Here is a 12,261-nt window from a genome sequence, read left to right on the forward strand (position 1 = left end):
GTCCTACTGACGTTGCACCTGCTTAGCTGGCCACCTAAAGCACAGAAGCCAGAATTAAATCCTTGTTCTGTTTCAGTTTCTGTGGCTGAGCCCTGACTGACACAGACATCACAGAATGAAGTAGAATTTCCCTCCAGCCTTTTCACTGGCAAGCTTCAAATAGAATGAAAACAAGAAAAAAACAAAAACCAAAAAACAACCAAGAAAAAAGGATATATGAAAAAAATTTAATGGGACTATTGGTTTTTAAAGTTTTAGAATTTGGGGGTGCCTGGGTGGCTCAGTTGGATGAGCATCCAACTCCTGATTGCAGTTCAGGTCATGATCTCACAGTTCGTGGGTTCGAGCCTCATGTCAGGCTCTGTGCTGACAGTGTGGAGCCTGCTTAGGGTTCTCTCTCTCCCATTCTCTCTACCCCTCCTCTGCTTGGGCATTTAAGGTTTTTGAATATTCTCAATTCCAAATATAAACATCTCAGGAGATCAACTGGAATAAAAATATTTAAATCCCTCACTTGTGATGACACACCTAACACATCAATTCAATAATGGCCATGTATACGCATCTACGTATATAAGAACTAGTGCTTCAGTTCCATATAAAATAGAATTTCATAACTATTTTCATAACCCAAGAATGTAAGAACACATAAGCAATTAATTGCCACTAGGTTTCTATAACGTGTCTTCTTCCTACTTAGATGACAATCATCAAAATTATTTCACCTTGATATTTTTTAATTTTTCTTAATTTTTTTTTTTGAGAGACAGAGTGCAAGTGGGGGAGGGGCAAAGAGAGGGAGATGCAGAATCCGAAGCAGGATCCAGGCTCCGAGCTGTCAACACAGAGCCTGACTCGGGGCTTGAACTCACAAGCTGCGAGATCAGGACCTGAGCCAAAGTCGGACGCTTAACCGACTGAGCCACCCAGGTGCCCCTCACCTTGACATTTTAATAAAATGACAAAATGACAAAATTTGTGCCCAAGATCATTCATAGGTAGAGATGTTGTCACTGATGTTTACACGTTCCAGGAAATAAAGGAGATTGTAACGTGTGATGACCGCATTTATCATACAAAGCAAAAGTAGACTCACCTCATCTCTGCAGCGATGTCTTTGTGGAAGGCCTTCAGCAGAGCAGATAGTCTGTTCTCAGAATTTTCCTCCAGTAAAAGTGAGAACGTTTGCAAAAGCTGTTCCATGAAATCCACTGCACTTCTTGGAGGGAAGATTATTCCCGCACTATTTCCTAACAGAGTCTGGTTCAAGGTAAGGTTAAGGAAATTCGTTATCTGAGAGTTAGTATCACTCAAGTCTGAGGCTGCCTCTGGAGAACTCCCAGCTAACTTACTGATTGAATTAATTAGGACACTTTCAAAAAGGAATTGAACAAGTGACAAATTAGTTAGCTGCTCTTGGTTTAGCAGTTGAGTTAAATGGGCAACACCAAAGTCACCTTCCCTAGAAATGGCTTTAAGAAAACCCAAAAAGGTAGCAAGATCTTTGGTCCACAAAGCTGTATCATCAGTTGAACTCTCATTGGCTGTCAGAAGAGAGAACGTCTGAATCATTCTGGAGACATCTTTGTTTGCACGTTTATGAAGCCAGTTTTTCATGCCCAATAGAAAATCTTCAATGATTTCTGATGTCTTCAGTGACAAGGAGCCCAGGCTTTCAAAAACATGGGTAAGTTGCAAAGTTATGTTTTGAAGAGTCTCTGAATCGATCACTTGAATTTCTTTGTTAATTTCAGAAAGCAAGTTTCTGATAGGAAAGTCATGGCTTAGCTCTGTCATGATTTGTTCAAGTTCAAGTCGTAGTTCCTCAAAGTAAGAAGAGTTGTGAATCACTTCACTGGTTTTAGTAAAACTTGATGGTGCTTCTAAACCACTGTCCGTCACATCAGCATCCAGAAACATCACAAATGGAGACTCTAGGGAATGGGCGCCATTTTCTAGGTGCTGATCCCTGGAAGGCAATTTCACGATCTTTTCCAAATTTAAGGAAATCTTATTTTGAACAGATACCTCTGTGCCTTCATTAATGTTGAGGATCCTGCTTAAATTGGCTAGTGTATCAAGAATGCTTTCATCTGATGTAATTTTTGTAAAGTTAACACTTTTCAGTGTGGCTATGATCTGCGAAGCAATTTGCTTTATGGGGCCATCGGGACAAAGTTCAGAGAAGCTCTCATTGCTCTGATTTCCAGAAGACGGGACAAACGGTAACACTTTACGCCAAAATCCTTGTACAGTTTCAACAAGTGAAGTTTGAACATGGAAGGCTTCAGACAGCTCTAGAAAAATAGAAGTCCAGTCCACTAGTTCACGAGTGACACAGACCATCTTCCTAGTAATCTCCTTCTGTGAACCTTCATCCGAACATTGTAAACCTTCGCCCGGGGGAGAGAGGTGGAGGAGGTCAAGTACACTGGCCACTTTGCTATAAAAGGAAGATGTGAGCTCGTAGGATTTACAGGCTTCTACCTTGGGATCCTGGCTCAATCCAGAAATTGTGTGATTCCAGCACCAAACCACAGGAAGGCAAGTTAAAGCCTCAGAAAGAATTGCTGGTTTGTCTGATATTAATTCAACTGTGTCCAAAAGAGTTTTTATCACAATAGCAAAGTCTTCCTTGGTGACGTCTGAAATGCTTATGCCATGAAGGACAGCGAAGTTATAGACATCCTTGAGGAATTCTGTGATGTTTTTGTCAACTCCTCTCTGCAAGAGCTTCACGGCATGAGGAAGCACGTAGTATGCGTCTACCACCGCGTTAACGTCATCCTTCGGGAAAAGGCGTGAGAGCTTGAGCAGGTGATTGACATTCCAAGAATGTGAGCTGTCCACAAATTTTTCCAGCAAGTCAACAAGCAAGTTGACCCCCAAATGCCCAGGACCCAATGTACTGACATTCTTAAAGAAATCTGTTAGCGCTTCACTCATTTGTACAAGTTGGTCAACCAGTAGGTCTATGTCTGGCTTCTTGAGGGTATGCAGGAGAGAAGTCACCTTCTTGAAAACCTGACTATTAGCAGGGTCTCGTGGAATGTTGTGAAGAACTGAGGGTGTCAGGGAGTTGAACACATCCCTAACCAGTTGGATACCAAGACCTACAGCTTTCTGGACTTTGTGTGGAATTATCTGTGGTGGATTTTGGAGATCATGAGAGAAGTTGAAGGCAAGGTAACTGGCTAACTGATACAATGAATTGCCCAAGCTGTTGACATCCTTTTCTTTGAGACTGGTCGCAAATATATTTAAAAGCTTCTCAGATGTAAAAGAGGACTCACTTTCTAGAATATGAGTGGAAAAAGCTTTCATAAGTTTCTGAATTTCCTTCCCCAGAGCTACTAAATGCAACCAAAGATTTTTAAATCGGCTAGGTAGGTCATCTGACATTTCTATGGGTCTCAGGACTAATTCAATAAAATGTTTCCAGTTGGATTGAGATACAAAATCAAAGTCTCTTGTCAAGTTGCTGATAATCATCCTTACTTGGTTTGTGGAGTCATTTAAAAGAGTTAAAAAAATCTCCAATTTAGGTACCTTTTCCTCTTCAAAGACTTCAGTGAGTATCACATTTAGGAAGTCGATCACATTTTTCAATACGGTATTCACACAATCTATATCTGACTTGTTGAATGAACAGTGAGGGTCCTTTATATTTAGCATCCCAGTAACAAGATTCAATGTAGAGTTAATTTTGTTCTCCATGACTCTGAAACCTTTCCAAATACCTTGAGGATAGCCTTGTGAAACACTTGGGTTATACATCATGTACAGGTGGTTTGTGATGTCTACCCATGTGACACACCCCTTCTGTCTGCTGATTGTGTCCTCGGAGAAAAATGTGGAATTTAACACAGCCAGAATATGTAACGCCCTCTGTGAAGTATTTACATGTAATAAGCCATCTTCCAAAATCAACTCGGTAACATTTTGGAAAATATCAGCACAGGACAATAAATCTTGGTCACGTGACACATCTCTAAGAAATAACATTGTTTCTCTTAGCTCAGTGATGACACTTTCAAACTTCACTCCTTGATTTGTGTGGTTATTTGAAAGAAAACGATTTATCAATTGTACATCTCTGTCAATGTATTCTGAGGTGTTGCTTAACTCAGTGAAAACATCAAGCAGAGAATATAAAAACTCTCTGCTGGCATTTGTGCTTAACGGAAATGTCTTTAGCTGACACAAGGCAGTTTCCATGGTGAAAAGGGATTTCTCTACTTGGTTGGGGTTAAGTGCATTCATGCTAACTAAGGCATCACTTAATACTACCCAAAGATCCCTGAGACTCAAAAACTCATCCCAATCATGAAAGCCTTCAGCTTGAATTACATTTTTAAACAAATTCAGCAGGAGTCTGGTGGGGTCATGGGTAGAAAACATTTGCTGGCAACTTTTAGAAACTTCCACATTTCCTTCCAATGCATCTAGAAGCTGAGTGAGACCATCGTAAAGAGGAGTGAAAATATCTGTGCCAAGCTTGAATATTTGAGATATACTTCCCCAGATATCAGTCCACATTTGGAGCCACGAGATGGTACAGTGGACAGCCATTAACTCATTGAACACACTGCCATTTGCAGACAGGTTTGAAAGAATTTGTGCCCACGGAAGAATAAGTGAGGACCCTCTATCTATTGAGTAACTCACGGAAGAAACATTTTTATTCTCCAAAGCAAAGCATTCTCTACCTGACAGGGCTTCTACTGACCCATTGAAGAGCTGGCTCATGTACTGAAAGAAAGAAATACGGAAATCCTCGTTGACCATGAGCAGCTGTTTCAGGCCTGTCAATGTAGCATGAATCACCTTCAATTCAGGGCCCTGTGTAGACCTCAGGGATTGGGCCTGAAGCTCCAAGTAGTTAAAAAGCAAAAGCAACTGCTGACAATAAGATCCCTCAGAAATCCCCTCCAGAAGCCCTGTTGTCTCATATAAAAATGCAAGTGCTTCACTGATGTTCTGGAAATGAAATTGCTCTATGATATCCAAAAAGTGTCTTGAGATTTGTGTAAGGGAGGGTAGCAATGAGTCTGTGCCTTGAATACTCAAGAACTGAAACATAGACTGGACCCAGGAAGAATAAATCCGCAGAAGCAAAGCTGAATCTTTGTCCTGGAAGACATGGAGATAGACCTGAGTCAAGATTTTTGCAACTTCTCGTTTTTCGGGTTCCGGAAGGGCTGAGAAATGCTCAGATGCATTCTGTAAGGCAGAGACAATGTCCAGAGCCTCTGAAACTTGGTCTCGCCCCAGAAATCCGAATTCATAGAGACTGCTTATGACAGTTTCACTTAAGTGTACGAAGTCCATTTTCACAGATGGTGATGGAGGCCAATCTGAATGGAACAACTGGGAAAAGTTAAAGCTCTTGCTAAGAACTCTGTAATCATCCGGAACAGAAAAATTAAGACGCGTAGTCAAGGTCTCCAGTTTGTCTCTTTCCCCTTTGGAAGTGCCATCCATCCACAACTCCAGGAGTGTGGGACTCATTGCAGAAAGTACTAGTTCCATAGATCTCAAAATATCGTTTGATTCCTTCTCTGTCCAGAGACGTTCAAGGGCTTGTGCTTTTTCAATCACTGCTTTGCCAAGTTCCAGAAGTTTCTGAGTATCAAGGGCAGATGGGTCTTTCTCTAAACTTCTTGAAAGAGTTAACCACAAATGGCTTGTGCTCACAAGAGTCTCAGTGAGTGAGGGGAGGTCATGGGATTTGGGAACACTGGGCGAGTCGAAAGGATTAGGCAGTAATTTCTCCAGAAATCCCACAAGCGATAAAAAGAAGCGTATTTGCTCGTCCTCCAGGGAATGCAACCTCTTTTCCATTAGAAGTTCCTTTGAGGCATTCAAGACCCTATAATATTAATAAATGAAATTGTTTTAATATCCAAAAATAAGTGAATAAATACATTCAAGACATATTCAATTTGTCAAATTTTCAGGGTAATACTCAGACTTATTTAGAACAACACATAAATGAACTATTTACTAAACCATGTATTTCCCAACGGGAATCAAATTAATGTGAGTAATTGGAAGTGTTTTAGAAATCCAAAATGCACATACATGTATTTAGGATCAATTTGCTTCCTGCACCAAACACAGTGGACTTTAAATTACTTAACTCCATTACTTCACATGTAGGACTCTTAAAGGTAGTGTGTGCTGAAAAATCTCGGGTTTTCACAATTCCTTATTGTGTCTCACAATGCCTTGGCTGTAGACATAGTCCAAATGGCAGAGTGGGTCAGAATGGGCCCCCTATGATTTATGGACCACTGTCGGAATTGCCTGTTATAGAAGCAATTCCAGTGTTCTTTAAACAATGCTGGTACTTCCCACTATTAGAAACTCATTCATTTAGATAGTGTACTTTCTCTTTGGGGTTAACTTGTAAATTACAAAGAGTTCTCAAAGGAACAACTCAGGATTATGACAAGTCCACACTCTCAATAGAAATCCATACTTGGAGAGGCACCTGGGCGGCTCAGTCCATTGAGCTTCCGAAAGTCTCAGGTCATGATCTCTCGGTTTGTGGGTTTGAGCCCCACATTAGGCTCTGTGCTGATGTCTCAGAGCCTGGAGCCTGCTTCACATTCTGTGTCTCCCTCTCTGCCCCTCCCTCCATTCACACTCTGTCTCTCTCTTTCAAAAATAAATAAATGTAAACATTTTTTCCAATAAATATAAATAAATAAATAAATAAAGTCACACTTGGAGAATGTACTAACTTCCACTAAGTCAGAATCTACCTGTCCACTTTTTTCTTTTTTTTTTTCATTTTTAATGTTTGTTTATTTATTTTTGAGAGAGAGACAAAGCACGAGCAGGGGAGGGACAGAGAGATGGGGACACAGAATGTGAAGCAGGCTCCAGGTTTCAGGCNATGGCCCGGAGTTTCTATTTCTGGGCTCAGTATTTTTCATACCAATTATAATTAATGTCCATCCTTGTTTTTATTTATTTACTCATTCATTAAGTCAACATCCAATTATCTAGCATCTTTCATGACAGGTACTATGCCAGCTGCTCTGGGTCTATAGCTCTAAAATGAAATATGCCTTCAGAGCATATACACACTAGTCTTTCTAGGTCTATTAAATACTAGAGACTTTCAGGAGGGTAAGGTATTGTAAATCCAAACTGAGCAAGGGGCAGACCCTCCAGAGGGCATATCCCACACTCTTCCTCCTCAGTCCACTAACCCCTGAGCTTGACATTTCCTGTGAGTGCCAATTCCTAGGTCCAGAGACATGTTGCAGAATGGCTCTTGAACTTGGTGTGCCCTGCAGAATTTCTTAAGTCTATGGACACCCGGGTCCTACATACAGTCAATGTTCAGCACTTCTGGGAATTTTTATTTTTAGCAAACTTGGCGATTAGGTTGATCCACTCCCGAATTTGAAGGCTATGCTCTAATGCAAAGCCTCTGTCCCACCTCCCTCCAGCAGAACCACAAACTACATCAAGTGTGCTTTTTTCCCATATAATTTACTGTCAAATTGGTTTCTATACGACACCCAGTGCTCATCCCAACAAGTGCCCTCCTCCATACCCATCACCCCCCTTCCCTTCTCCCCCACCCCCATCCACCCTCAGTTTGTTCTCAGTATTTAAGAGGCTCTTATATTTTGCCTTCCTCCTTCTCTATAACTTTTTCCTCCTCCTCTCCCCCGTGGTCGTCTGCTAATTTTCTCAAGATCCACATATGAGTGAAAACATATGGTATCTGTTCTTCTCTGACTTATTTCACTCAGCATAACACCCTCGAGTTCCATCCATGTTACTACAAATGGCGTGATTTCATTCTTTTTCATTGCCATGTAGTATCCCATGGTATATATAAACCACATCTTCTTGAGCCTTTCGTCCGTTGACGGACATTTAGACTCTTTCCATGTTTTGGCTATTGTTGAGGGTGCTGCTATGAACATTGGGGTGCATATGCTCCTGTGCATCAGCACTCCTGTATCCCTTGGGTAAATTCCTAGCAGTGCTATTGCTGGGTCACAGGGGAGTTCCATGTTTAATTTTTTGAGGAACCGCCACACTGTTTTCCAGAGGGGCTGCACCAGTTTACATTCCCACCAACAGTGTAGGAAGGGCCCGTTTCCCCACATCCTTGCCAGCATCTACAGTCTCCCGATGTGTTCATTTTAGCCTAAAGTATGCTTTAAACTAGACACAATATCCAGGGCACCCGGAGGGCTCGGTCAGTAGAGCAGGCAACTCTTGATCTCAGGGTCATGAGTTCAAGCCCTGCACTGAGTGGAGAGCTTACTTAAAAATAATAAATAAATAAATAAATAAATAATAAACAAAATGAAAGGCTTATCTTTTTAAAAATGAAAGAATAAGGATAAACTATATGCAATATCCATAATTCTACATAAAAATGTCTACCACCACGCATATGCGAAAGTGGTGGAACAGCATAGAACCTCGCAGATTTAGTTCCAAAGGTCACTTCCCTCCCCAAGGTCCTCAGAACTACCAGGTTCTTAAATCGCTGATGTCAGGTCTCAAGCAAGCAACTATATGAGACTATTTTCTAAAGATTCCATTTTTGGAGTATCTATTAGCCACCATGCTTTTCAGAGAGAATTTTACTATTCTCATCTATATTTATTTTCAAACTCTGTGGAGACATGAATCATATACACTCCATGGAGCAAATATTTATTGAACATCTAATATGAAGCACTGCTCACTAGCTGAATCAGGAGCTCACATTTTAAAGCAAGTGTTTCCTAAAAATACATTTCGCTTGTCTGCAGGGAATAGTTAAATCAAAAACCTGGAAATTGAATGCTGAAACCTTACCTGGCTACAGCAACAGCTGGAGACTGGAGTAAGTTACTCAAAAATTCAAAATAATTATCAGTGATGATTTCCCAGTCCATGTTTTCTTGGTAACAAGGAGATTCCGCAGAGAAAGCTAAATAGAAAGACATTTCATATATCAGTCTCAAGTCGGAAACCGCAGTCAAATCTGCCGAAGCCAAAAGAACTATAGTGCTTCAGTTAATATGTTTGAAAATATAACAAGGATTAGAAATGCTGCGATTGGGCTCCCACTCCGGCCAAGATCAACCACCACTGGCCACCAAGCAGTGGAAACAGCGATCCATGGAAGACAGAAAATAACCGAGGTGAGACCCATGATTATCCTGTCTGTTGCCTAAAGGAGCGTATCCAAGCCATGACTCAGGAGGTGGAACTGAGCTGGAGCTGTGGCAGGTGCCCTGAGCAGAGAGGGTCCGACAGATGCAGAACAGACTCCCAGGAAAGAGAGAGCTGTACAAATGGAGCCCCTGCTGCATGCCTCCTTCAAGTATCCAGTTGCGGACAAATCAATGCGTGCAGGTGACGAAGCAGCCTGAGACCAAGGAAGGATCCACTCAAGAGGAGTCAAGAGAAGTGTCCGAGGATCACATGGGCCAGGAAACAATTCTCCTCCCTTCAGCCAGACTGGAACAATCCACAATCTTGCTAGACAACAAGTACAAGACGCACAATGAGTCTCGCCTCAGTCCTGGGGAATATTTGCAACTACGCCAAGGATCGTTCCAGTACTTTCTAACAAACCTTAAAAGCAAGATCCTAAAGGACCAAACTGCTTTTAAGAACATAGGAAAATAGAATGGCAAAGCACAAAACAAGGCGAAATTCAAAATGTCTGGCATCCAATCGAAAATTACTGGGCATGCAGTGCGCCTGGGTGGCTCAGTCGGTTAACCATCTGACTTCAGCTCAGGTCATGGTCTCACAGTTCATGGATTCGAGCCCCACGTCAGGCTCTGTGCTGACAGATGAGAGCCTGGAGCCTCCTTCAGATTCTGTGTCTCCACTTCTCTCTGCCCCCTCCCATCCTCATGCTCTGTCTCTGTCTCTCAATAATAAATAAAAGCGTTAAAAATTTTTAATAAAATAAAATAAAAGGGAAAATTCATGAAATGGGAAATAGGAAAATCCATGAAACAGGAAACCAACATACAGAACAGAGAATGCACAAATCTCAGTTCTTGAACAAGCTGTGTGTCTGTAACAGAGCACGGCATCGGACAGCATGACCCCCTCCCACAATGAGGATCCTCCAGATGGAACCGAAGCCACAGCCTCCCGGGTAAGACTTCCTACAACTATGTCTTGGCTTTGACACCTGGAGTTCTGTGACCCATGCCAGGAATTTAATCTTGAGCCTCGAAATTCCCATCTGAAAATGAAGTCCAAATGGAGCCCAGCTCAATGGTTGACGTGAGGGTTGGATGAAATAATTCATATGAAGCACGACAAATGTTTGTGATTATCAACACTATGGAGACTTTTGGACCCAGGCTTCTCACAGACACCAAATGTCACTCTTGTAGCCTGTGTTTCTGGAAATGATCCAGAGCAGGTGATAAAAAGGAGGCCAAAGTAACGGGGCAGCAGGTACAGTGTAGGATGAATAAACACCTAACCAGGCGGTTCAGTCATCAGCCCAGCCATGCCGCACCAGCACAGAGCTCAGTGTGGCCTGCAGCACATCAGAGAGCCGACGTGTGGCCAGTAGCTTTGATGCTGACACCCACAGAGAGGGGTTCACTGACAGCCTCTAAAAGCAGCAATTTGAGTACAGAGACGCCTCAAAAAGTTAAAAAGTAGAACTACCCTACAATCCAGCAATTGCACTACTAAGTATTTACCCAAAGGATATAAAAATACAGATACACAGGGACATGCATTCCGATGTTTATAGCAGTATTATCAGGGGCACCTGGGTGACTCAGTGGTTAAGTGTCCAACTCTTGATTTCAGCTCAGGTCGTGATCTCACGGTTCATGGGATGGAGGTGACAGTGCAGAGCCTGCTTGAGACTCTCTCTCACCCTCTCTCTGCTTCTCCACCATTTATGCGAGCACACTCTCTCTCTCTCAAAATAAATAAACTTAAATAAAAAAGATTTATAGCAGCACTATCAACAACAGCCAAATTATGGAATAAGCTCAAATGTCCATCGACTGATGAATGGATAAAGAAGATGTGGTGTATGTATACAATGGAATATTACCCAGCCATCAAAAAGAATGAAATCCTGCCATTTGCAAAGATGTGGATGGAGCTAGAGAGTTTAATGCTAAACCAAATAAGTCAATTGAAGAAAGACAATTACCATATCATTTCACGCATATGCGGAAGAAACAAAACAACAAACATAGGGAAAGAGAGAGAAAACCAAGAAATGGATTCAGAACTATAGAGAACAAAGAGATGGCGCCCAGAGGGGAGGTGGGCAGGGGGGTGGGGGAACAGCTGACGGGGACTAGGGAGGGCACTCATGATGAGCACCGGGTGATGTGTCCAAGTGTTGAATCGCTATATTGCACACGTGAAATTAATATGACACTGTATGTCAATCTAATGGCATTTAAATAAAAACCCAAAAAAGAAAAAAAAAACCCAGCAGCCATCTGAGCGGGGGGGAAGGAAGGATTAGGTGGGCGGGGCTCCCCCACTACCCCATGAGGAAGCAGCGGGCCTCCCGAGGGGAGCCCGGAGCACACAGGGCACGTAGTACGACCAGGGCGAGCTCGGTCCCCAAGGAGAGCGGGACACAGATCACTTGCTCCCGGCCAGGAAGAGTTGGAAACACAAGCCCCACCCCAGCGGCAGCACCGCGGCCGGACTCCCGGAGCCTGTGACGTCGGGTCTGCTCATGCACCTGTCCGTCAGACAGCCTGGGACAGTTCCGAGAGGAAAACCGGTCACCAGCAGAAACTTCTGGAACCCTCTGGTCGGTCACACCATAACGGACGGCAGAGGCTCACATGTGGTCATCACAAGGGCCAACTGTACCGGGCAAGCCTCTGCGTTTAGCTCCCCTTTGCTTCAGAGCGACACCACTGCGCTCGAGGGCACGCATTGGCCACGGGCCCACAGGGAGCAGCACGGACTCACCAGATAGACCGCTGCGGACACTTTCTGGCGTGTTCCCGTAGCGGGCCAGCTCACAGGTGCTCCTGATAAACCCCTCAAAGTCCTTCCAGTACGGTGTTTCTTCCAGGGACACCCACACCTGCTCCAGTGTATGAACCGCCCTGCGATCACAGAGAGTCCCGAGAACGCCGACCTGTGACCGCCGTTCTCCAGAACACGGATCCTTACAAGTTCACCCAAACGCAAACACACACCCGTGCCTGGAGTCCACTCGCGCCAGACATTAGAACCTTTGCAGGAGTGGCTTTTTTTTTTTTTTGCAAT

The 12,261-nt window shown here is 43.1% G+C and overlaps 1 protein-coding gene across 1 annotated transcript in view; it reads right to left on the bottom strand.

Annotated features, from left to right (window-relative positions):
• The window catches only part of ABCA13 (ATP binding cassette subfamily A member 13), a 329,169-nt gene that overhangs the window by 255,183 nt on the left and 61,725 nt on the right, over positions 1 to 12,261 (bottom strand). The window contains exons 15-17 of the mRNA XM_077781120.1: positions 11,959 to 12,098; positions 8,842 to 8,956; positions 1,097 to 5,872 (exon numbers count right to left, since the gene is read on the bottom strand). Of these exons, the coding sequence (XP_077637246.1) occupies positions 1,097 to 5,872; positions 8,842 to 8,956; positions 11,959 to 12,098 (5,031 nt within the window). The remainder of the gene's footprint in view (positions 1 to 1,096; positions 5,873 to 8,841; positions 8,957 to 11,958; positions 12,099 to 12,261) is intronic.

Source organism: Crocuta crocuta, unplaced genomic scaffold (genome assembly GCF_008692635.1).
Source record: "Crocuta crocuta isolate KB4526 unplaced genomic scaffold, BGI_CrCroc_1.0 scaffold108, whole genome shotgun sequence".
In the NCBI taxonomy this organism is placed as follows: Eukaryota; Metazoa; Chordata; class Mammalia; order Carnivora; family Hyaenidae; genus Crocuta; species Crocuta crocuta.